This window comes from Plectropomus leopardus, chromosome 12 (genome assembly GCF_026936395.1).
Source record: "Plectropomus leopardus strain MGB_pleo_1.0 chromosome 12, ASM2693639v1, whole genome shotgun sequence".
Taxonomy (NCBI): domain Eukaryota; kingdom Metazoa; phylum Chordata; class Actinopteri; order Perciformes; family Serranidae; genus Plectropomus; species Plectropomus leopardus.
Genome location: NC_142187.1, coordinates 28,746,276 through 28,771,883, shown reverse-complemented (window position 1 = coordinate 28,771,883; position 25,608 = coordinate 28,746,276). Strand labels below are relative to the sequence as shown.

Genomic DNA, 25,608 nt, shown 5'->3' with positions numbered 1-25,608 from the left:
CGGATAAGGAGTTCAGACACGGGAAGCGATACACACAGCCTCGAGACTTTAAAAAAAAAGATGTAGTCGTAAACAGACCTAAGTCCAACTGCCGACCCAGCACTTGTCCCCCAAAAAACCCATTGATTTATTGTTGTCAGGTGATTCTACTCTGTCCAAATGGAAGATAAGTGGGGGCGATGCTGACAAGAGCAAACTCAAGCTGAGCATAACTAATTGACACACTGAGAAAAGACCTCTGTTCTTCATGAACGGGGCTAGCTGAAGGGTCTTTAGTGATAATAAAGAAACCGGGCTTGTATTGAGAGATTTGCATGTTTTAAGAAAAGAATGACAAACTCCCTTGAGTTTGCTTCAGCGTCCTTCTCGCTCTGGGAGATCAGACATGGCGTGGGGTGGCCCCACTCTCAAAGGTCCTCAGGGTCTTGACCTTGAAAATATTTTTGACAGGCACACAAGAAACAAGTCTATCTCCTTCAGTGTGGTCACTGTTGATGTTATAAAAGCCTCTGCGATGTCTGATAGTGAATAATTCTGCTAATTCAGGGTCATTGATTTCAACTCAGCTGACACGGCCAAGTCAGCTGCTGGCAAAGTGAACTGTGTAAATCTTTTGGACAGTGAGTGGTTTGTTTTGGTGCTTCATGAAAGTGGTTGCCCGGTTGTTCTCTCAGGTGGCACTCAGTGCATGTCTGAAGCTTGACATCAGTCGCTGAAATTGACTGACCCACAGTAACCCTCGTTTTTTTTTTTTTTTCCCCTGAAAGTCTACAGCCTCTGTTAAAAACAAAAAGCTGTGTAACATTTGCATAGTGCAACTGACAAGTCTTTGGGGCTGCATAATCTGATGAAAATATCATTATGCAATAACGCTGTTGTCAAATATCAGGATAACAATATTACTTGCGATAAACAGATATTAAAGTATACTCTGTTCTGCCTTTCTGCTGCTTTCAGTGTATGACTAAAATACAACAAATTGCTGAAGAAATTCTAAATATTTTATCTTACAAATTAAGCATTCAACTGACCACAAAAGGCATCATAAATTCATTTTAAAAGTCCGTTTTCTACTGATTCTCACTTTCAACTAACTCAAAAAAACCCTGAGTGCAATAGTGTAGTCTTAAGTAATGTGTTTATCACACAAGTTGATTTTGTGATGGAAAATAAAGATAATATGCAGCCCTTTATATTTTTTTTCATTATCTTTTTTTTTTATTTTCTTGGATTGAAATGTCAAACAACAACAAAAAAGAAAAATGCACATCACAGGTTCTGAGAATGTCTTGGATTTTTGCCCAACTAGCAGCTCACAATTTAAAGATATTTAATTTAACGTATATGTGCAGAAAAAAGCAGAAAATCCTCACATTTTATAAGCTGGGACTAGATCAAGTTTAGCACAACTGACATGATAAAATGACTATTAGATTTTAATTTAAATTAAATAGTTACCAAACAAATTCTCTTTCTGTTGACTTATTGATTAATAAACCTAAAGAAGAGCTGCAACTGACAGTTATCATTATCTACTGATCTGTTGATGTATATTTGATGAATCTATAAAATTGAATTTTCATTTTAGTCCCTATAATGTCAAAAACGGTTAAAAATATAACTTCTGAGGGTTCAAGATGGTGTTGACTTGTTTTTATCAGCCAGAACCCAAAGATAAAATTATTATTTAAGATAATTATTAAAATATATACAAAACAAAAAAAGCAGATTTTCTTACTTTGAGGTGCTGGAACCAGATTTTTTTTTATGTTTGATTATACACTGAAAATGCATAATCGATTGTCAAAGTTGATTCTTTTGAATGTATTTTGTGAGTCAACTAATTTTTTCAGCTTTACGAGAGCAATACGAGAGCTCTTATGATTAATCAATTAATCAAGTAGTTCAACTAATTGCCATCTTATTTCATAACATACTCACTAGTTTGAGTCTTTTTTCTTTTTTTAAGAAAAAAGACATTATACTCTGATTCCAGCTTTTTAAATGAGATATTTTTTTAAACTCCTCTGTGATTGTAAACAGAATATTTTTGAGTCATGGAAAAATAAAACATTGAGGACATCATTTTTGGCATTGGGAAACACAGATTCTTCTTTTGACATTTTAGAAACCTATACAACTGATTGATTAAATTATGGAATAATCAACAGATTATTCGACAATGAAAATAATGTTAAGTTGCAGCCCTATTCAATACAGTTTTCTATATCCGAACACGACTGTGCGGTTTGTCTTCTTTAGAAATCTACATCATTACTGGATAGTAATTAAAAGGCCTGTGGTAACATTTAATGGATCTCACTCTAATACACATTTATTCTGAAAGAAAACTTTGCCACCAAAATCAAAAATGTACTGAAAACAAGAAATTATCAGCAAAGACTCTGACATGCATATACTTAAATATCTAACCGCTTGCAGTCAGTTTGCAAAAAGAGGTATCAATTTTTTGGTCCGGATGGAAGTTTTTCAGGTGTTGCCGGGCCGTTGAAGTCTATAAAAACTGCTAATGAGTTGTGGACATGATGAGACACAATGCGTCCCCCGAGGCACCGAGCTATTCAGCACAAAACCAACATAACATGATTGTCTCAGCACGAGTTTGAACCCATTTACTACTGAACGCACCACGTTTCTCTCAACAGGGACTTCTGAGTAAGAAGAATTTCCTGCAGCCCCATGTTCTTCCCTCTGACAAGATTTATGTGCATGTCATAAAGAAAAAATCAAAAGTACTTGATCAGAACCATTTGTGCTTTAGCTTTGCAGAAAAAAAGCCAAAGTGTTGTAGAGAGGGAGAGAAAAGGAGCCGAGCAGCTCCAGCCTGTTACTATGTGGCTCTCGTTTCTTTGCATACCTCCCATCGCTGCTGCTGCTGTCTGACTGGCTGAGAGGGAAGAGAGAGGGACACAAAGGGTTAAACTGTGCCTGTCTTCCTTGGAGATGGGAGAGGCCATTTGAATGGCTAGCTTCTACAGCTAGCCAACACATTGGCTAAGGCTGAGGGTGGATCTGCTGCTGGGCCTGTGCTCCGACATGGAGCCCCGCTGGAGGATCAGGAGTCAGTGAGAGCAGACAGCAAAGCTTTTGTGTCTATATGTGTGTGTGTGTGTGTGTGTGTGTGTGTGTGTGTGTGTGTGTGTGTGTGTGTGCATGCATTGGAGGAAAAGTTGGAAGGGAAGCTTTTGAAATAAGCAAAACAGTAAGAAGAGGATTTTTATGTTTTTCATTGTAAATCAATGTAAATCGCATGGCGGAGTAGATTATTTAGACTAGCAGGCTGACGTAGATAAAAGGCGGTTATATCATTTGTTTTTCTACCACCGTGCCTCCCTTTAGCCCCACCCCCTCCCTCACACTGCCATTCTCATGTTGCTGCCGCCCGCCACAAACCCACGCTCTCCATGAGCTTCAAGAGCTTACCTCTGTGAATGTAGGAGGACAGGGGGTCCATGTTGTTTTGTTCGTTTAAGAGTTGACCTCGTGACACTAATGAAACCGAGCAGTTTTTTGGACAACAATAGAAAGCTAGTAAAGAGGAATTGACCATAGGTTAATTGTGTCCTGTAATGGGAAGAACAACTTTCTCTGCTAACTGAGTTTTGTGGTTGATTGCTCATTCAAACCCATTAAAGACGCACAATTTTACGGTCTGACCTGTAACCCGCCCGCCCCCGACCTCAGCGACCCGCTGTCTTAATGTGGCTCTCGTGGATGAGAGGCTAATCTCAGCAGGCAGGTCAGTCAGCTGTATTTACCTCTGAGAAGCCTCCGTCCATCCTTGCACACTTGTCCTCACACCTACGCTGAGATGACACACACACACACACACACACACACACACACACACACACACACACACACACACACACACACACACACACACACACACCTGCCAATCCTGAGAATTTAATGTTATGTAACGGGCTGATTTACAGGCACACACACATATGCAGACGTATGCACAAACAGCCAGCCCACAGACTTGTCTCTGTCCCTAGGTGATCGTGTTTACGCCCCCAAAAAACATCGCTGAACTTCAGCGTGTGTTTGTGTGAATGTCAGGACACTGCATCTTTCTGTCAGTGTTTATTTCTTCTGCCTGCGCACAAAGAGCGTGTGTAGGTCGTGTTGCTGGAGAGGGGCCTGCGCATTGGTTTTGTTCATCTACTTAAGATGATTCGGAGCTTGTTTTTACTGTAACCGCTGCAGCTTAGCAATGCATAGATATTTATCAAGTGTCGCTGCAGTAAAAATGAGATTTTGATCATGAATTGCAACACAGTTTTGTAGAAGTACTGCATAAACTGCAGGACTTAATGTTAAGATTATGATCTGCATCAGTTAGTTTTTGTTTTAAGCTTTAGAAAATAATGAAAAACATCCATCCTAATTTCCCAACTCCATCTGCCTTGTTTTGTCCCAACTACTGCCTACCATACACCAGAGAACTTTGAAAATAATTTAATAATACTTTCAAAAGTACATCCATTTTTAGTCACGCACTTTCGCAGACTGGGGATCTTGCCGGGTCACTGTTTGCAAGACTACAATAAGATTCCCTTAAGATTAAGATAAGATTATTTCCCATCCTGCTCCTGTGGAAAAATATTACGCCAAACTCCTTTTAAAAAATAGGCTATAGTAACAATTCCTTATGTGTCAGCGAAAACACATAACTCTAGAAACAGAAGCGAAACGACATCATATGTCGACAGCATCAATTCAATTTTTCTTTCTATTTTTTTAGTGAGAGAACCGAGAGTTGTTTACATTCTTGCCCCTCTCTGGAGACCCCGACATGTTTACTGTCTACCTGGTTGGCTTTTTGTTTGGTGGTTGAGAGAGCGCAAATACTGGTTGTTGACAACGTTCACATCATTGAGCTTCAGCATTTGAATGAGCCAAGACTAAAAATGTCTTATTTTTAAACATGTTTGAATTTGTCGGAACATCAAGACGAGAAAAAGACCATCTTAGAATAGATCGGACTGAGTTTTATGACCACCTTACACCTAAATATCAAGATCATGGGCACCAACTGAAGTAACACTCCCATGGTTATATTTCAACATTTAAAATTTGTATGCAAAAGTGAAACAGCTTGAGGGTGTAAAGCCTGCATTACAATCCAAAACCCCAAAGTATTCAGTTTAAAAAAAGTTTCATTTTCAGTTATATAAACCAGATAAATGCCCATTTCAGAAAATGGAACCACTGACTATTTGTTTCTTGTTAAAGAATTGACTATTTTTTATTTAATTTCTGTCTGTCAGTGAAATATTTGTGAAGCACTAATCAACCGGACATTTTGATGTACCATTCACCATATTTAAACAGATGTTGTGACATATCTGTACCTATCATCGTGCGTTTCACAACACAAAAAAAGGAAGTGACATTTTGATTAACTATATGTTATATCAGTGTAGTCACTCATGACATGTGCTTTAAAGCCTCAGAAAGAGCAAAAAACAGAAACCAAGCAAAGACATCTTGCACGTGTCTCACTTACAAAATACTTCATGCTTTGAATGCAGTTTTTCCCCCTCTGTCTCACTTTCACCAAACCTTCTGTGGAAGTGTCTGTCTTTTGTCATCGCGTGTTGGAACCCCACTGTTTGTATTCAACATGCTTGTTGGCCAATGACAGATGGTCCTCAGGGCTGCTGGCGAGTTAAGCGAGGAGGGATTTCACTCTCTGACCATCAGAGATTTCTGTGGAGTTTGAGATATAAAGATATCCCATCCCTGAATATTAAAATCACCTGAGTCACTTTGGGGAACTGAACTGGGGAAATTTGCGTAGGTGTTTGAATGCAGAGAAGCTTCTGTTTCCTGTGTTTCTCTTCCTCAGGGTCCTCGCAGATTTTAAGTTAAAATTAATCTAAAAATAAGGCCTTAATTGGTATTAAATTGACTTAAATGAATCTTTCAAAAATCTTAAAAATGGGAAGTAGGATTTTATGATTTTTTTTATGTTGCACTGAAAAATCTCAAAATAATTATTGTTACAATTATTTGTTGTTTTCTTTTCTTAGACTTGTGATGATGGAAATCCAGGCAGTGGAATCTCACATGCAACACAAAAGTGCCCAAAAAACTGTCCATAAATGCCAAATATTTCCCAGTTTTGTTTGTAAACCAAGTAGATCCTTTTATGTCACTGTAATGTTAGTTGTTTTCCACTCTAAGACATTTTTTTTCAACATTTGACATAGATAATCTAACTTTTTCACTGGGAAAAAGTCAGGTTTTATGTTAAAATAAACATTTGTTTAAATAAAATTGTCCTCCAGTTTTGATTATTAGAAAATTGGTTTTAAACTTAATTCCGAATGGCATTAAAAAAAGTCTAAAAATGTCTTAAATCTACCTAGAAACAGGGCTCCTGCAGCTTAACACACATTAAATCCCAACTAGTACTTCTTAAATTGTAACCTCTCCTCTAACTCGTTTCACCTTTGCTTCACTAACTTTGTTGTCCCTCTCCTGTCTGCAGTGTGCCCCGTTCAGTGTAAACATCGAGCCTGCACCAAGGACGACCAGTGCTGCCACGACCAGTGCCTGGGCGGCTGCCTGAAGCCCCACTCGGCCAGTCACTGCGTCGCCTGCCGCGGCCTCCAGCACGAGGACAAATGTGTGGAGCGCTGTCCCGAAAATCACTTCACCTACAAGGGCTGGCGCTGCGTCTCCTTCGCCTTCTGCCAGGACCTCCACAACAGATGCAAGCGGGAGAAAGAGCACAGCAAGAGCCCCGACTGCCACGAGTACGTCATCCACAACGGTGCCTGCATCCCTGAGTGTCCCTCCGGCTACACGACCGTCAACTCCTCCTCGTAAGTGGACACTCATGCCGGTCTGATGGGCTCTTGATGTCTGAGGGAAGATGTGTGATCAGTGAAGCTGGCTTAATATTCTGCATGCATACACACATTCACGTACATGCCTGACTGTAACAGGGTTGCCGCAGATTCTTAAAAAGTCTTAAAACACACTGAATTCGTTTATCTAAAATTAAGGCCATAATTGGTATTAAAATATCTTAAATCAATCTTTCAAAATTCCTAAAAATACAAAGACATGGTTAGTGCAATTTTATGAATTGCTTTTCTCTGCTGTTGCCTTGTTAAATCTCAACATACTTAGTTTCCCTCTTCTTAAACGCTTCATGATGTGAATAAGAGCAGTGTGACAGCAGCATTTATGTAATGTAGTAAACAAGCCAACAGCGCTAACAACAGATCGCAAATGCTCAACAACATTTTTGACAACACTAGATTTCAAACAAAAGCCAGAAAACGTAAGTATTAACTTGCTGTGAGCTGTAAGTTTACGGTGCAGTCTGTCTGTCCCTCTGCCTGCATGTCCGCAGCTGCTTGTACCAAAGAGTTGCATGAGAGTTAAAAGAGCATTCACTCTAAAGCAAAATTTGGGGTCCAAAATGTCCCCAGAAGTACAAAAAAGCAACAAAAAAACAAAACAAAAATACATCTCATCTTGAAGCGATGATTGATCTCAGTCATCTGAGGGTTCTCCGATGAACTTATGATTCCCTAAGTGCCCGAGACCTTACATTCCCCTACTTTTTGTGTCGTGCAGACGAAATATCTCACAGGAATTTCCCTGTCATGGCCACGAGAGACCAGAGTTTGCATATATATCGGTATAAAATAAAAACCATACTTTGTAATGACATCACTCTGCTACATTACTTTTGGAAAACACACAGTGGGGCCAAAGCACTAAATGATAAATCCAACATGCCTTTATATTCACATAAAATGGGCATATCTGAAAAACTAAATAATGTTCATGCTTCAGATAATTTGGGGATTATTAATTCGTTTTTGTTTTTGCATTTAAAAAAAGTATTTTTTTTTTTTGTAAAATTTGATTATTAAAAAAAGTTGTTTTTATATGGCACCATTCATACTTATTATTTAAATTGATACTGCAATTGATACTAATACTTGATATCAAGTATTATTGTTTATTAATATCATGGCCTTTCTGAAGTTGAACAGATTTTAGGAATTTGAAAGAATTCAAAGGGTTTAGGAAAGATAAGTAAACAAATGCATGTAACATTAGAAATGATCTGATCTGTGAAAAAAGGTAAAATCTTGCAGCATTTCCTGCCTTGCTTTGACTTGTCACTGTTTTTACCACAGTGTGACAGTGCAGGAAGTGAAGGTCCTCCTGTTGAACTCAGAGACCACTCTGTGTTTGTACATACACAAACACACACCTCTTTTTTTGCTTGTGTGTGAAACAGCAGGCAGCTCGCTCAAAGTGGTGCAGCGCAGTAGGAAACCTGGCACATCTATGTTTCTGATTTTGACTCAGTATCCATCCGCTACATTTTTTTTTTTTTTTTTCTGGCTCACCCGCCGCACAAAATTGACGGTTGTTTACCAACCGCTGGTGTCTGCATTGCAGTGTGCGATCTGTAGCACAGACAGTTACAGTGAAGTGTTTTTTCCCTTTTCCCCATGTCTGTAATTTACAACCTGTTGTGCTTGTATCTTTGCTGCTGCATCCGAACAGACTTCCCTCTCTAGATTGGGCGTTGTGCTTGTGCTGACCTGTCTGTAACCTTTTCGCCACACTGTTTGACACCTTCAGTGACCGTGACAGGACTGTTGATGAGTGTGGGCGTGCCTGCAGGACACTTCTGCAGACAGCCCTAATCATTCAGCTCTGGCGGAGGCTGAAAACGCAGCTGGATCTTTCAAGACTTGTTGTCTTCTGTTACAACATGACTAGGTAGTTGATTGGATGGCATTTAAATACCCGGGGAGTCAGAAAGGCATTCAGGACAGACGGCCCCGGGGGTGCTCAGCCTCGACTCCCTTGGCTGGTCGCAAAGAGATAAAGAGTCTGCCTGGCAAGCGACTGCGGCAGCGTAGTCCAGGCAGACTGACTCTGACAACAGTGATGACAAGGAAAAGTCATGTGTGTTTAACCTTTATTTATCCACAGAGGATTTGCCAAGCACAGAGTCTCTGTTCAAACAGCAGGCGGCTTCACATTAGTGGAGTTACGAACTGTGGTTTCTCACCTGAGAGGTTTCTTTTGGGACTCTGTGAGCAGATCCAGCTCCACTGGAGCAGATGAGGGTGAAGTGCCTTGCTCAAGTGCACCGCAGACGTTGTTGTGAAAGAACAGAGTTCTGCTGATTGTCTTTCATTGTTCAGATCACCGGCGCAGGACTTTTGTGCAAACTATCGTTATTGGTAGAACTTGTCCAATAGTGGACGATGGCTGTGCAGCCTCCGCCAGTCACGTGTGGAGTTACATCCCCCGAAGACAGGAGGGTTGTTTAAAATCAAGCAAAAAACAAAGAAAAAGCTGATCAGTAAGCACAGCTCAAGTCAGTGAAGATCACTTCTGCTGTGTGACTGTGTCGAACATTATTGTTCTTAATTTTAACATCTGTTTACATGAATTTTGTTGCTGGACTACAACAGCGAGTCCAGTCGGAGAGCGCTAAAAGTCTGTGACTAGACTGCTGCTACTTCGTGTTTCAAATTAAAAGCCGTCTAACAATTGTATACAGGGTCCAGCTTCAAACTAGTCTTTTCTTATGAATAATTGAAAAAGTTCATTTTAAAAGTGTGTTATAAAAAGATTCCTCAGATGTTATTTAACAATTGAAGCCAAACAATAATGCTGAACTAAGGCCAGACAAGAATTAAGGTGAAATTAAACTAGAGATAAGATGCAAAAACATTTCAGAAAGAGGATAATGAGAAATAGAGATAACAATGATAAAAAATGTACACTACAAAATACAAAATAACTTCACTCTAAAGTATATTTTTCCAGTCCGGTAACACTCAAAAATAATTGAAATACATTTCAAATACAAGGAACAGCTTGCTGCCCGTCTCTGGTCACTATTTTGGCTCCATACAGGAAGTTAAGGTGATGTCACTGTGTAGCTGATAATCTCGGGTAGACTTTGAGAAAAAATAACTCAAATAATAAAAAATCACTCCCATCTAATACATTTTTATATAGCTTGTTTGATATGCAGTTACAGATATATTTTTTGATTTAGTTATTGATCACTTTGACTTATTTGACTGTTCAGTTCAGCAGTTATCCAGTTTCAGATAAAAGTCCAAGATTATAAATTTCCAACACAGTTTTTTTCCACGGGTTGTGGGAGTGTAGTATTGGCCGATTAATCAGCTATTTGCTTCTCCCTGTTCCAAACTTTTGTTATTGTGTCTGCCTTCAAAAATCCACTATCAGTCGACCTATGGTTCAGATCCAAAGTTTTGAATCAGAGAGGGAAGGCATGCACGCCCAGATGTGCTCATTTCTTGAGCAGAAATAGTGTCAAGAACTGAAACGCTCCGCTTAACTTGATTTATTATTAGTTTAAAAAATACACGTCAACGTTTCAAGCTGTGCAGCTCTTATCAGACAGTAAAAACACACAAAACAAAACATTACTGACATATTTTGTTGGATTTTTTTTTTGTTTTTTAATTTGCCATTATACAAACAGCTTGAAGTTTTAGTGGTTGTTTTGGCATAATGTGGGAACAGCTGATTATGGGATGACAGAACTTCTGGTTAATAATAAATAATGTTTTGATATGACACACTGTACACATATAACAACTTTGCAGTACAGTTGCATTTCATCATTCTTTCCTCAGTGATTTTGTTATTTTTAATCAGCAGTCAGAATGTTGTAACAGTAGTGTTTGTTTTTTGTTTTTTTTTATTTACAGTAATAACAGCACAAGAGTGCATTTTTATAGTAAGCTAATTACAATCACATATTGTTAAATGCTAAACTAATGAGATATTATGATAAATACTTTTAATATGACCGTATAATGTCCATCTGCCTTTGCATTGCACAGCTTCAGTCGAAGCAGCTCAGATCTTCCGAATAATCTGTGAACAAATTTCATTTAAAGGAGCCTTTCATTGTATAGATTCGATCACTTTTTGCCCTAAGACCAACAATCTCATTTAAACCTCCAGGCTGCTGCTGACCTGTGATGAACCCTGTCGCTCTCATATGTCAGGCTTTTCACTCTGACTCCGTTTCTGTTCCCCTTATGGCCCATCTCTTCTCTTTGGCATCTCTCTCCCGTCGCTGGCTTCAAACTAAGCTGTGGAAATGAAAGTGCTTTGTGGATAAGCGGTGTACTCCAAGGCGTTATGAGTGTCTCGTCTGAAAGTGCAGATGTGGCACTAGAGAGAGAAAAAGGTCGAGATAAAGATGAGGAGAGTTATGAGCCAGATAAAAAAACAATGCCCGCAATCTTCCTTTATTTGCACGACACGGACTTTTCATCTGCTTTATTTTTTCTGTTAGTCTTTTGAGCCTTTGTGTCACATTGGCGGTTTGTTTTGTTGTTGGAAGTTGTCATTAATCTCATTTACAAGTCCCTCTGTTGAATATCTCTTATGTATTTATGCAAGACGTGCAGCGACATGTAGAGATGCACCAGCCGATCAGCCAGTGACAATAATCTGCCAATTTTCATCTTAATCGCACGTGACCAGTCGCCGGCTGATCAGTCTCAGATATTGCAGATCCAGTACAGATCAAATTTAAATCCACGATGGTTCACTTTCTGCAAACAGTTACAATTAAATTTGTATTAATCACAAAGTTTATAAGTATTTCAAAAGTGCAGCATAAAAGAACCCATGCTTACTGTTTTTTAATGTGAGTGGACGAAAGATGCTGAAACACAGAGCCTCTCAGTGTAGGAGTAATAACTCAATAAAAACAACAATGGCTGCTTATTTCGTGTGTGTGTGTCAGCTGATTTGTCAAGATAACTTGTAGACAACTGGGCTAATTAATAATAAGGTAAGAAATACGAATGCTAACTAATTCATGTAAGTGAATTGAAAATGCTAAAACTAAATCGGCCGAGACTTTTACAATCGGTGCGTCTCGAGCGCAGTGCTGCTATTGGCTTCCATTATTTTGGCATCAACAAAAGAAATGCCACATTCTTCTGTGACCGCTCTGCCAGCTTACTCGACTGTTAGTAAACAAAGGCGTTTTCACTTCATGAACCAGCCAGCGGCAAAAAATACTTTAACACAATCAGGACAATGTTCCAAACCTCCTGTCGTTGTCTAATCCTCGCCTTCACCCCTCACTTTGAAACCTTCAAACAAACACTCGGTGCAGCACGTGTCTCATAGCTGATACCTGTTCCCTCTGCTGTGAGAGTCTGAGGCTGCAGAGGTTTCTGTGTACTTTGGATTTTACCTCATCAAAGTTTGCGCTTGCTGCATTGTGACTGTGGGGATTGTACAGACAGCTTTTCAGGAAATAGGTTATTATGGTCGACACACAAAGCCATGGCCATATCTCTGTTATGAGAAGAGACTTGCAATAAAAAACATTATGTAAGCCAGGTTGTTTAACGCGGTTACTAAGGTGAAGGGTTGGGGTCAGTTCATTTTAGATAATTCAAAACAAAAGTAGTATAATATATATATGTATATATATATATATATATATATATATATATATATATATATATATATATATATATATATATATATATATATATATAAAATCAATTACCTCAACTCCAAAGATGTAGCAAGATCAAGGACAAATGTAATTTCATTTTTTTAAACTTTGTGTAAAACCTTGCTTAAAAATGACTAATAAATCTACCTTCAACTTTTTCTACCTTCAAAAGGAAGTATCAGTATTAGTCTTTATATCAGCTACTGTTGTACCATTTACCCAACCTAACATCTTAAAAGAGAAAATAATAATAATAAATTAATGAATAATAACAAGAACAAGAACAAAAGTAAAACTGTATTTATGTAGTGTCTTTAAAAACCTGTTACAGTGTGCTGTGAAAAAGGAAAGAGGTCAAAAGAACAAAATATGAGTACAACAAGAACATTACAAGAGGAGAAAATAGCACCAAAAACCCACATAAACAAACAAAAAATGCGTACACAATTCAAGCATAAAAACAGCTATAACTTAATAATGACACATTTGATTATAATGATAGTTAAACAGAACAAATTATTTAAAAAAAATGGAATAACAGAAATTGGTAAACTAGACATAAACTTATAGAATTACCAGTAAATAAGAATATGTTTGGTTCAGGGAATATCCTCAAATTGCAACTTTTTCTTCCTTTCATTTCCCCTTTTTTCTGCTCTATTCTTGCTTTTGTATAATACCTATTTTCTGTATTCTTTTCCATCCCACAAAAAGTTTATCTAGATTCATAATTCTGTGTCAGTTTCTAATCTTCACATTGTACATTTCATTATTGTGTCCTTCATATTGTATAGTAATATAGTTGTGGTGCCTCTGGTTTTAGACAGGTTCTTTGTTATTTTTTTAAATGACATTGCTCTTAAAATTCTGAAAATAAAAACAACAACAAAAAAACAAAAAACACTGGTTTGTTGGCAGAGTGGCTGTAGTGTTCTGCAATGCAATAATTGCTCAGGCCCCAAAATGAGTGAGCACTGATAAATGCTTTCTGCAGCTTCGTTTTATTTCAGTTCAACATTGCTGAAAAACTGGACGGACACTTGTGAATCTATAGAGACTTATCTCTGGTTTTTCTCAGCTCTTCTGAGAATTTTTATCGTCTTTCAGCTCATGCTTTAGCGTGCAACTCTGCTCTTGATTCAATCTCACCACTCTTATTACTGCTAACAGATGCAGCAGCCAGCTGTTTTCAGCAAAATATTCTAAAAAGAGACTGTCCGTTACCTGTCCAGCACCACAGGCCACATGAACAGAGTTAGCGATGAGCTGGTGAACACAGTGGAGCATTCAGCAGCTGAAGAGCCAAAAGTTTAATGTCGTGTTTAAAGGAGAATCATAAACACATTGGAAAAAGACATGGAAACATATCTCCCAAATTGTAATTTATAGCAGATATTTTTTAACATGCACATATTTTCTTGAAATATTTGTCTAATAATCTTTGTTTTTTTCTCTCCTTTGTTCTATAGACTCAACTGCACTCCATGTGCGGGGCTTTGTCCCAAGGTATGTATGGGTCAGAAAACTGTGGACTCTGTAACGGCGGCCCAGGATCTGCGAGGCTGCACTGTCATCAACGGGAGCCTGATCATCAACCTGCGTGGAGGAAGTGAGTATCTGTGGCTTGTTTGGATGATTGTAAACAACAGATCAGCGAAACAGGACAACACAGAGAGGATGACACTACACAGAAACAGGAAATCACGTTAAAAGTTCAAGCAAAAGCATCATTTTAAAATGAATTAAAATGCACAAAGCACAATAATGAGAAGCTTCATGTAGGTAAAAGATACAAGAGACGTCACATTTAATGAAAACTAAGCGTAGTGAATAAGGTGTAGATTTACAGAATACTATAACCCTAAAGATTAGGGGGAAACTGATATTGAGACAGCAACCATGCTGGAGGTTATGTGAACATAGGGATGTGGACCATACACATATATTTTGGACTTGTCAAAAAAGGTTATTGGGACAAAATATGGTTGAGTCTAAAACAGATTTGAATATGAGATACCCAAAACATACTGTACTTAGGAAATTTGACACCATACAAAACAAAGATGAGTATCTTGTTAAAGTGTTGTCATGAGCAAGTAAAAAAAAAGCAATAACAAGATTATGGTACAAAGCAGCACCTCCGGCTGAGGAGCAGTGGATGTGCCTTCTGGAAGAAATGTGTGTAATGAAAAAACTTACATATATATTAAGGTTACAAGGGACACAATTCAATGAAAAATGAAAAAAAATGGATTGACTGCAGAATGAAAGAAGATGACACCACCAACAACATTGGACTGCAAGGACATTAAAGCAATGATGATTGTAAAACAAATTGTAGCACCCTGACACTAACTGCAAAAAGAAAATCTTAATAAAATATGAGTTAAAAAAAAGATTTACAGAATACACAGTAAAGATGCACACAACAAATAGACATATATTGCCAGTCACTCTACGTAAATAAAAAGAAAATAGCAATGGACGATTTCCAATTATCAAGCATGAATTTAAAGGTAATGTTCAGTTTTTTGACGTGGGGTTACTTTTCCATAATATATATGTATATATGTATATATGTGTGTGTGTATATATATATATATATATATATATATATATATATATATATATATATATATATATATATATATATATATACACACACACACATATATATATATATATATATATATATATATATATATATATATATATATATATATATATATATATATATAAAATAGTGTGTTACATGCAATAAATGTCAGTCGGTATGCCTGCAGTTTGGAGAAGCAGGCTGGAGTCTGATATGAAAACTAAGCAATCTCCTGCTGTGGAAGGAGTTCAGCAACAAAATGTATTTTTGCCTCCTAGTGTACACGAAATTAAGAATATTTTCGGTGCTTTACTTTAATGTCAAACGGTTATTTCCTATGAGAAAATGAAGCCTTTATGTCACTCTCTTTATTTAACATTGCCGAACACAGGAGCTGCTGATCTACTGCTGCCTTGAATAGTTATTTTGTGACTTTAGATTCACTAAAGTCACACAATAACACACACTAACTAAATGATTGATGCAGTGGTAGATCAGCAGCTCCTGAGTTCAGTGAGCAAAAATGACTGATTTTCTGGTAGTGACTGACTGGTGGCTTTGGCAGGAGCATAGATGGGAAATCAAAGCTGTAAACTTCCCCTGTTGGAAAGGGGTGTCTGACAGAAAAGTAAAGTTGTGAAATTGCCTTCAATACAGCATTCATGATATGTTGTTTTTTTTCGGTGAGTAAAATAAGTTCAGCTGCTGGCCCCGCTCTGCAGCAGTACATTGTGTAGCTTCTGTGTTGGACTCCAGCCTGTTTCTCCAAATTGGCAACATGCCGACTGACATCTACTGTATGTGATACACTGACTGTGGATAAGTACCACGTACAACACCACTTCAAAAAATCCGGAGTATCCCTTTAACATTTTTGGATTTTAAATATAGCCCTTAAAATATAAAAGTTGATAATGGACTGCAAACAATTGTTTTAGTGTCAGCACGGCCTAAATATGGGAAATGTATTATTTATATTTTGCAAATAAAAGAAGGCTTTGATTTAAAAGAGCAAAAGATGAAACCAAAATTGAAAACACAGCAGAGAGCCATTTGTTGCTAGAGAGCAGCTGCCGGGGAGCTTTTGTACTCTGCATGCCGCAGAATCACAAGTGACTTCAAGGCTCTTGTCTTTTGGTTTTCTGTAGACAACATCGCAGCCGAACTGGAAGCCAGCCTGGGCCAGCTGGAGGAGATCACTGGCTACCTGACAGTGCGACGCTCATACGCCCTCGTCTCCCTTTCTTTTTTCCGCAAACTCCGTGTTATTCGTGGAGAGGAACAGGATATCGGGTGAGACTCCCGTCTTCTGAGCGTCGTCTCATCCTCGCCATGTCAGAGCCTCCTCCTGTAATTATGAGTTAAAAGCGGAAGGACTGACCTTTTCAAAATGTCTTTCTGTGGTAACTGTTTTTGGTTAGACGTTCCCAAATCACATATGAGGCTTCATTCAGACGAGGTGGAAGACGCTTGTAGCACAATGGGCTGCACTTACAGTAGAAATGGCGAAGGATAGGCATATGATGCTAATTGTAGGCTAACCACACTGAAATACTTTTCTGCTCATGTTACTCTGTCATGATATCCTCAGGCTAAATGTCATTTGTATCATGAAAAATAATGCAGTCTTGTGTGTTTTATTTTCCCAGGAATTATTCATTCTATGCCCTGGACAACCAGAACCTGCGGCAGCTCTGGGACTGGTCCAAACACAAGCTGACCATCCTGCAGGGACGCATGTTTTTCCACTACAACTCCAAACTCTGCATGTCTGAGATCCGCAAGATGGAGGAGGTGACGGGGACCAAAGACCGGCAAGTCAAGAACGACATCGCCGTCAAGACCAACGGGGACCAGGCCTCATGTAAGAACCTCAGCTCTGACGACATGTCAGTTGTTGCACAAGTTACCGCGGCAACAGAAAACACAACAGTCAGCCCTGGTACAGATGCAAACACAGTCATAGTTATTATCATGATGGTCATTTCCTGTCCCTCTATGTTTGCAAATGTCTCCCTGCAGACATTTTACTGACACAGATAAACTTAGAACAACCAACAAAGCAAAGCACGATAACTGTTAATATGGTAACACATTGATGAAGGTGTTGTGCTATTTTTGTCCCTTCGACTTTAAAGCTGGGGTAGGCAGTTTTTGGAAAAGGTGAAAGGCCAGCTGACCATGGGTATATACCTGCGTTTCCCCACACGTTGAGTTATTTAATCTTATTATTTACATTCATAAGACTACAAATAAGGCAACAATTAGGTAGTTAGCGCCCTGCTGTCCCTCCGCTTTGCTTCCTACCACTGTGGACAGTTTCAAGAGGCCTTTCGGTCGGTAGTAAACAACTTAGACTTCCGGTCCAGCCACCACTGCATGAAAACAGCATTTGAAATGCTGAACTTTATTGCTCCTCAACTAAAATACACACTGTGGGAAATATCAAAATTAGTTTCAAGGCTTTGCTGCTCAATGGTACGTCGTTCCCTCCAACAAGCACAGACTGGATTTCAGAGATAATAATGTCCCACTTCTCTAAAGAAACAAATCAGCACAAAGTGTGAACTGTAGTGGTCACCAAAAAAACTGTAAACTGTTGGGAAACTCACAGCTCTGTAGCACTTATTTCATTAGCAGTACCTTTGGCAGTTTTTTTGAAGAATGAAAATGACAAGATGAACACAGCACATACAAATGCTCCTCTCTTCTTCTGTAGACTGCTGGCTAGCGATTGATGTCTTGATCAGGTTTACTTACGGGTAAATGAGCACTACAGACCTCGGAGTTTCCTGAAAGTATCCCATTCTTTTAACCACTGCAATCCCACTTTGAGTTGGTTAAGCAGTAGACTTTTATTTCAGGCTCTTCTCTGTGAAAGTCCGCATTTCTGACTAACTTGCTGTCAAGATATAGATTAACCTACTCACTCTAATAACCATATTCCTACATAAAATCTCAGGAAGGTTTAAATTTGGTCCCTTTTTTTTATCATTCTGTGTCCCCTCTCTGAATTTGGACGTTTTTGCAGGTCCGTGAACGCAGCAGGCAGAACTCGTCATGAGATCTTTTTTTTTCTCAGCAGCAGTTTGTGACTCGTGGGATCGATAATTGATCTGTCAATCTGGTCAAAGCTGATCAGATTGATGGTTGAGGGCAGCAGCTGCTGCAGAGATGGCGATTGAAAAATAATAGACCATTCGCAATAAGTGGTTAAGTTTCACTTTCAGTGCACCTGACTTTCTGCTGCTCCATCTGTGCCCAGAGAAAGCTCTGTGCTCTGTGAGTGTGGTGCAATGAATAACTGGACAGTATATATATTTTCCAATAGTGCTCCTAATGAAAGGGCCAGCTCCAAAAATATAAAATCAATATGTGGCAGCAGATGTTTTTGTCGTGGTGGGCTGCCACAAATAAATGAATGTGTGGGAAACTCCCGTGTCCCGTCACAGGCTAGACTTTCTAAAGTTTTCTATCTGACCACTTAAATCACAATATAGTATATAATATAATAAGTTTTTTTGTTTTTTTTCCACAATGATGCCAAAATAAAACTGCCTCTCTGTGTTTTATTCAGGTTAAGAGAGAGTGCAGAAATCTGTTCACTCTGCCTCTAATAGGACAACGGGATAATCTCTCTTTTATGATTTTTTTGTTTCCTTTATTAGTGTGACATAAGACAGAGGCGGGGGGGGGTGGTGCTCAAAATTTGGGATACTTCAGTTGCTAGTAACCAAGATCTGCATCAGGGGACCAAGATCTGGCGCAGTTGTCTCAATTTTGTCTAAGGGAGGGCCCACAGAGTCAGACATTTAAATCTCTCCTCTTGTCTTTACTTAATCTACTTAAAATGATTGAGTAGGTGGAGATGGGCGACTGCTCCAGCACATCAGGGATATTTCATACTAAATCAACAAATCCAGATGTTTTTTTCACTAATATCTCCCTGTAGCAGACATTTAAAAACTTTGATAGTTTCTCACTTTACTTTGAAGTTTTTGTTGCTTTTAACTGATTAATGTCTTTTCTCAGGTGAGAACCATGTGTTGAAGTTTACTCAGATTCGAACCATGAGCGACAAAATAATGGTTAAGTGGGAACCCTTCTGGCCTCCAGACTTCAGAGACCTGCTGGGCTTCATGGTGCTCTACAAAGAAGCGTAAGTAAATCTTTAGCCATTACTCACAATCACACTTGGATTTCTGCCAGACAAATACTGTTTTCAGCTGCTCGAGCACTTAAAGAAAAAGATGAATAGAGGCATATAGATCAGTTCGATCTAGCGGTAATGTAATTTCCTGCTGCACTGACTCATTTAAAACAGTTAGAGAGAAAACAGAGAATATATCATAATAATGATATAATGGATAACATCAACATCTGAAAGTGTGTCTTCAGATCAGGACGCCAACCTGACTGAGAAATAAAGTAAGGAAACATTTTGGATTCAACACTGTAGATGGAAAAAACGCGAATAAAGATCAGACTGTTTGCTGTCTTTTCAAAACATAACTGCCCACAGTAACCTGTTGGCTTTAGTAAGGGACCACGAATAAACTTAACATCAATTATCAGTCACCCACAGCAGTAGATTTTCTTGCTTCTGTGTCGGACTTCAGCCTGCTTCTCCAAAGTGGAGGCATGTCGACCGACATCTGCTGAGTGCTGTCGAGTTCGAGACCAAAACATTAAGAAAGTGGTCTTGAGACCAAGACCGATATTGAGTATTCAACACTGCTACAAAATACTAAAATCAGGGAACTATCCTGGAGTATTTTGCTTTTAAAGCAGCATCATTTTGAGGTTTTCTCCAGCCTCAGTGATGTTTTACAGGACTCGTTTTCTGTATTGACTAGTCAGATAATACAATGATGAATTTCTGTAAAGCATCAAACTGAATATCCTCTCTTCACTGAAATATAATTTAGGCCTACATATTACACTTTCTTCTTTTGTGCACTTATCGTTTTTCCCCACAACAGACCCTTTCAGAACGTAACGGAGTTTGACGGGCAGGACGCCTGCGGCTCCAACAGCTGGGTGATAGCTGACGTGGACCCTCCGCGTCGAGCCACAGAGGGGGACAAAGAGCAGTTTGAGCCGGGTCATCTCATCCTGCCGCTGAAGCCCTGGACGCAGTACGCCGTCATGGTGAAAACCCAGCTCTCAGCCTCTGACGAGCATCAGGTCCACGGAGCCAAGAGCGAGATCATCTATGTTCGCACCAACGCCACCAGTAAGACTCATTTAGAGCTGTTTTATGTCAGTGATTCTGCTTTAATTTATCCAAAATACCTGACATTTTACACAAACACAAGTGTTGTGAAGGTATTTATAGTGTTTATCTTTGTATGAGTATAAAAGAAACAGCCACCCGGACGTGAACATCCTCCTAGTGACTAATAGACAAAAATCTTTGAAATGTCCAGAATTGAGAGAGCACTGCAGCCAGCAGCTGTGAAACAGGCTGCAATGTATCACTGAGGTCAATGGCACATAGTCAATTTATGTCCATTAAGGGTGCTTGTTTTTGCCACTGACAGGCTCAGATTATTATTATAAGTGTCCTTTCACTGATCTGGTCTGTTTGTTTGTGTGTAATCAAGTCATGCTCGTGGACAGGTCTTGTTCTGAAACAGATTTTTCCACATTTTTTTGTGTTAAAGGACTTTTTTGGTCAAAATCAGCTAAATACTCAGCCACGACACTGAAAATCATTTAGTTAACACTAAGCACAAGGTACTCCTAACACAACAACTTTTTCTAACCTTTCTACCTTTGTCGCCTCTCGCAAGATTTCAGAATTAGATTTCTCCTTAAATGAGACAATAACAAACATGATAACAGAGTCAAGCCAAAGGTAAAGGAAAATATTTGATTTCTTTATCAGACAGTTATAATAACGATCTGAGCTGTCAGTGGGAAAATTGTGATGCAATTTGGGATGTTCATAGCTATTTTTTAGCAGATAAATTGCAGAGAAAAGTGAAAATTGCAAAAAAAAAGTAGTTGTGAGGCTACCATGGATTCAGAGCTTATTCACTTTACTCTTTAATTAAACTGGTTAAAAACTGTTGTGTAACGTTAGGTGATGCTTGACGAGCAAAAAGCAGAGGAGTTTGACAATAAAATATGAAATATGATATATATAAAATATGAAATAGTTGAATAGTAGAAAAGCTGCACAGAACTCACTGGGATTGACTATATTTGCATTAATTGTTGTGATGGCATAATCCTGGAGTGACTGATTACATGTAAACATGAAAGAAAACTTAATATTTATCACACTTATTCCATTATTTGTCCCACGACTGCACCCACCTACCGCACAGCGCATGAAAATTTATCCAGGAGATTTGTCTAACTGAAAACATTATTGTTTGTGAAACATAGTGAAAATACAGGGAAGAACCTCACAACCAAGACATCAACAGGTCATTAAAAGTTCAGGTTGTGGGAGGCTTCACCTCACGGGTCATTAAGTTCCTGGAGAGGAAAATGTTTATTTCATCTCCTGCGTTAGAATTCAACTATTTTTAGGTTCCATATTTCTTGTGGTGTTACTATCATTAACAAGTGTTGTGTGTGTCTGTGTGGCAGCTGCCAAAATGTCCTTGGCTCAAGAGCAGGGAATAGGAAGACAGATGGCGCGATCTGCCTGGGGTGCCACCGACCAACGGGGCGCTACCTCGTGCAAGGTGTCTGCATGAGGCGGTCACGCAGCGATCATAAATCTCTTCCCCCAGCACTTAATTGCACTCTGCCACCCACAGTGTCTGTCGTGTGCAGTTTGAGTTCGTTGTAGTCATGATGGCCCGTCTAACCGGCTTCCTTTGACACAATGCGCTCTTCCTTCCTGATAAACCGCATCAAACATGACATCCCCCGCTCACACGAAACAGGCTCCCAGCAGAGACGCATCATTCAGTCAGTCAGCCGTGTCAAGGGAGGGTTGTTTTCTATCCATCTGGCAACCGCTCCGGGTTCCTGGTCTGTGTCATGTCTAACCAGCATACCTCGTCAGAAGGGCAAAGCTGTCATTACAAATGAGCTGTTGCTGGTGAAACTTAGTCTGACAATGCAGTCGGACCAGTGTGTTGCACCGTCATGAAACGGGGACAACACAGGCAAGCTGTGACGCCGACGCTCGGCTCTCTGTGTCTCCTTAGGGTTCAATCTGACATCGCCGCTCTTTCCTCCCGTTTACTTCCCTTCGCACACACTTTTCTCATGAAGTAAAAACACTTTGTTCAAAGATATTTTTGTCTTCTCAGAACTCCGCTTCAGACCGGGACACTTTTAAGATGTAAAGTGTCTCTTATTTTTCCTCCCACTCGAAAATCTGATTCATACGTCTACTCAAGAGACGTCTCACCAGACGATCAGGTACACGGCGGTGCCAGTCAGTGTTCATGCTGCATGTAACTGGTGACCTGTTTTTGTACTCGCAGCAGCGCAGAAGACATACTTTGTTATCAGCTGCCCGCATTTGTTGCAAAGATCAGAAAGCACATTGAGATGTATGATTGGACAAAAACCAAAAAACACACAGTCTATTTTGTAATAATGATCGTGCAGCTGCTAGATACATTTTTAGCTGCATTTAATTCTCACCAACAACAAGCTCTTGGTGCCAGAGTCCGCAATCACACAGTGACTCGTGTTTGTTACGCCTCCTGTGTCAGTGCCGATAATCTGCGGTCGTTAAGTAGGATCGAAATGAGAAAAGAAAAAGCGTACGTCACATTGGGGTTTGCTTTGCAGCTCGAAAAATACAGTCAACTCCTCAATAATGTTGTGTCTTGACATGAAATGATACTGAAATTTCTCTGTAGGAGGCATATTGTATATAGGCATATTATATATGTAAACCTTTGGTCTTTAAAAGGATGTCTGTGACCCCAAGGGAGTCCTCAGAGTTACTGAAGGGGGCAGCCACATTTGATAATTTAATAATTTCTTGATTTTTTTCTTATTTTTAATGTCTGAAAATACATATTAAGATGAATCCAACATATTATTGACAAAGATAAATCGGCCTATTTGTATTTAAAAAAAACAGAGACTGTCTGTCTTAACTGCCTTTTTATGTCATGCTTTTAATTATTTGTTTTCATTATAATGTATGTAAATATGCATATATGCTGATGTATACATGTCTTTATTTGTAATTTAATATATATTTTTTTTTTTACGTTCCCTATGTTCACATTTCTTGCAGCACTTATTGTTATTTTTAGGTTTTTATTTTATCCTATTTTAGCTTAGTTTTGCAATGTTCACATCATTGTTGTCATTGCTTTTGTATTTTAAATATGAAAAACAGATTAACTGATGATAGATTAACTGTTAATCATGAAACCTTGTCAAATTAATGAATATGTGCATCTGTAGGTGATTATTTTAATAGCTTAGTATTGTAAGCACCATATAAAGGGTATGTTTATATGAGTCACTTTAGGCCGCCCTACACGTTATTTTAGGCCTGCTTTAGTGTGCAGCTCACATTTATTTATGTAGTAAGAGATTCCTGTGCCGGCGCTCTTTTAGCTAAGGGGTCCTGAGCCTGAGAGACATTGAAGACCGCTGATGTAAAGTATATTAAACAAAGTTTTTACAGTCAACGTTAACCAAAATAAAAACCGATGGTTACATAAATCTTATCAATCTAAGCTAAAACTACTTTGAAAATGAATTAAGGCGATTTCAAATCGAAGTTGAAAAATAGCCAAAAATAATTTAAAGAGAATTTTCCCACAGCAAAATTTCGAAATGTACAAAATACCACACCTGCCAAAAGTAGAAGTGAAACTAAACATGCAAACCACAGCTTCACACTTTAAGAAGATCTTAACTAACTATCAAAGCCACACTGGAAACCACCGTTAAACTACAACTTAAATAGAGTCCCAAACAAATAATAGCCAAGAGCTTAAATAAAAATGTTTTTTTCAATATCTTCTAACAATGTAAAAATTACAACAAACAAACACGGCTCTATCCTGTCCTGCACATAGTGCAGAAAGTACTACTAAAATTAATATTTTGCTTATTAGTTTGCTTATTTTTCATCTTCATTCACTGATCTGAATGTGAATCAGAAAATCCAGCACTTATTTAATTTACTTAGATGTACAAGAGCAAATCACACACATAAAGTTGTGCAGTTAATGAAAACAAAATCCTCATGTACCCAGCGGAGGCAGCTGCTGGTCACAGAGCGACACCCTGCCAGTAAGAGTGTGACATTAGTGATACTGGAACATGAAATGCAAATTAGATCGAAACTTCTCCTCTTCTATCTCTGATAAAACCCAATGATTAATTTGTAGAAATGTGCTAACTGGGACACCCGTGTATCTTTTTTTTTTTTTTTTCAAGAACAAAATGCGAACATGAAAGGTCAAATTAAAGAATAAAAGTGGTCGAACAGGCAGATCTCAAAAGGCAGTTAAATACTAAATGAATTAAGTTTTTTTTTTTAAAAAAAATAGAATAAAAGCAACAAAAGATAATAAAAATAATATAAGAAATAATACAAGAAGACAACATCACATCAGTGGGGATAAAACAAAGATAAGAGGATAAAAACAGATGAGTAAGATGGTGAGACCAAGACATCGGAGGGAAATGAACAGATAAATAGAGTAAGAGCAGCAAAATAAATACAAGTAGAAAGATGAAAATAAATAAATAAATGTGACATCAAATAAAAAAGTCTGTGAAAGTGAGTTCTCATAAGTCTTTCAGATGTCACTGATTCTGCAAGTCTTCTCATCAATTTTATGACCTAAAATCTGCTGTCTGCATTTTACTGTAGGTCATTTGAGATTAGGATTTTACATTTTCAGTGATAATTTTAGTTTTTAATTGTTTTATGTATGTACCCTGTCTCTCACTCTTTTGTAGTAATACGAGGTGTTTCTGTGCTTTGTGTTTTATAAGCAAAGCTAAAGCTTCATTTATTCTGAGGGAAATGCTGTGCAGCAGTGGAAAAATAGTGTTTTTGTTGTCACTTAAGAGACAAATGCAACGATATAAACATAAGTATGTGTTTTAAGAGTCCTTTTCTGGCAATAACCATCCTTCCTTATTAAAGCTCTATGTTTCTGTTATGTCTCCACAGAACCCTCCGTCCCGCTGGACCCCATTTCCTCATCCAACTCTTCCTCCCAGATCATCCTCAAGTGGAAACCTCCCAATGACCCCAACGGCAACATCACTCACTACCTGGTGTTCTGCCAGCGCCAGCCCGAAGCCAGCGAGCTCTACAAGTTTGACTACTGTCAGAAGGGTGAGCCGCATTGTTTGTAGTCGCCCTGTTGTTGTGTCTGCCCCTGTGTTTGTGGTTTTGTGTGTCCGACTGTGTCTGAAAGCGGGAGAGGGAAGAAAAATGTCTTTTTGCCGTGTTTTGATCAGTAGAAGAGCTCTACTCGCTCCACTCTAAAAAAGTTTT

General features: G+C 38.6%; 1 protein-coding gene across 1 annotated transcript in view; it reads left to right on the top strand.

Annotated features, from left to right (window-relative positions):
- insra (insulin receptor a) overlaps positions 1-25,608 on the top strand; it is a 72,696-nt gene that overhangs the window by 30,768 nt on the left and 16,320 nt on the right. The window contains exons 3-9 of the mRNA XM_042497111.2: positions 6,524-6,860; positions 14,023-14,162; positions 16,298-16,442; positions 16,799-17,013; positions 19,182-19,308; positions 20,132-20,385; positions 25,279-25,446. Coding sequence (XP_042353045.2) covers positions 6,524-6,860; positions 14,023-14,162; positions 16,298-16,442; positions 16,799-17,013; positions 19,182-19,308; positions 20,132-20,385; positions 25,279-25,446 — 1,386 coding nt within the window. The remainder of the gene's footprint in view (positions 1-6,523; positions 6,861-14,022; positions 14,163-16,297; positions 16,443-16,798; positions 17,014-19,181; positions 19,309-20,131; positions 20,386-25,278; positions 25,447-25,608) is intronic.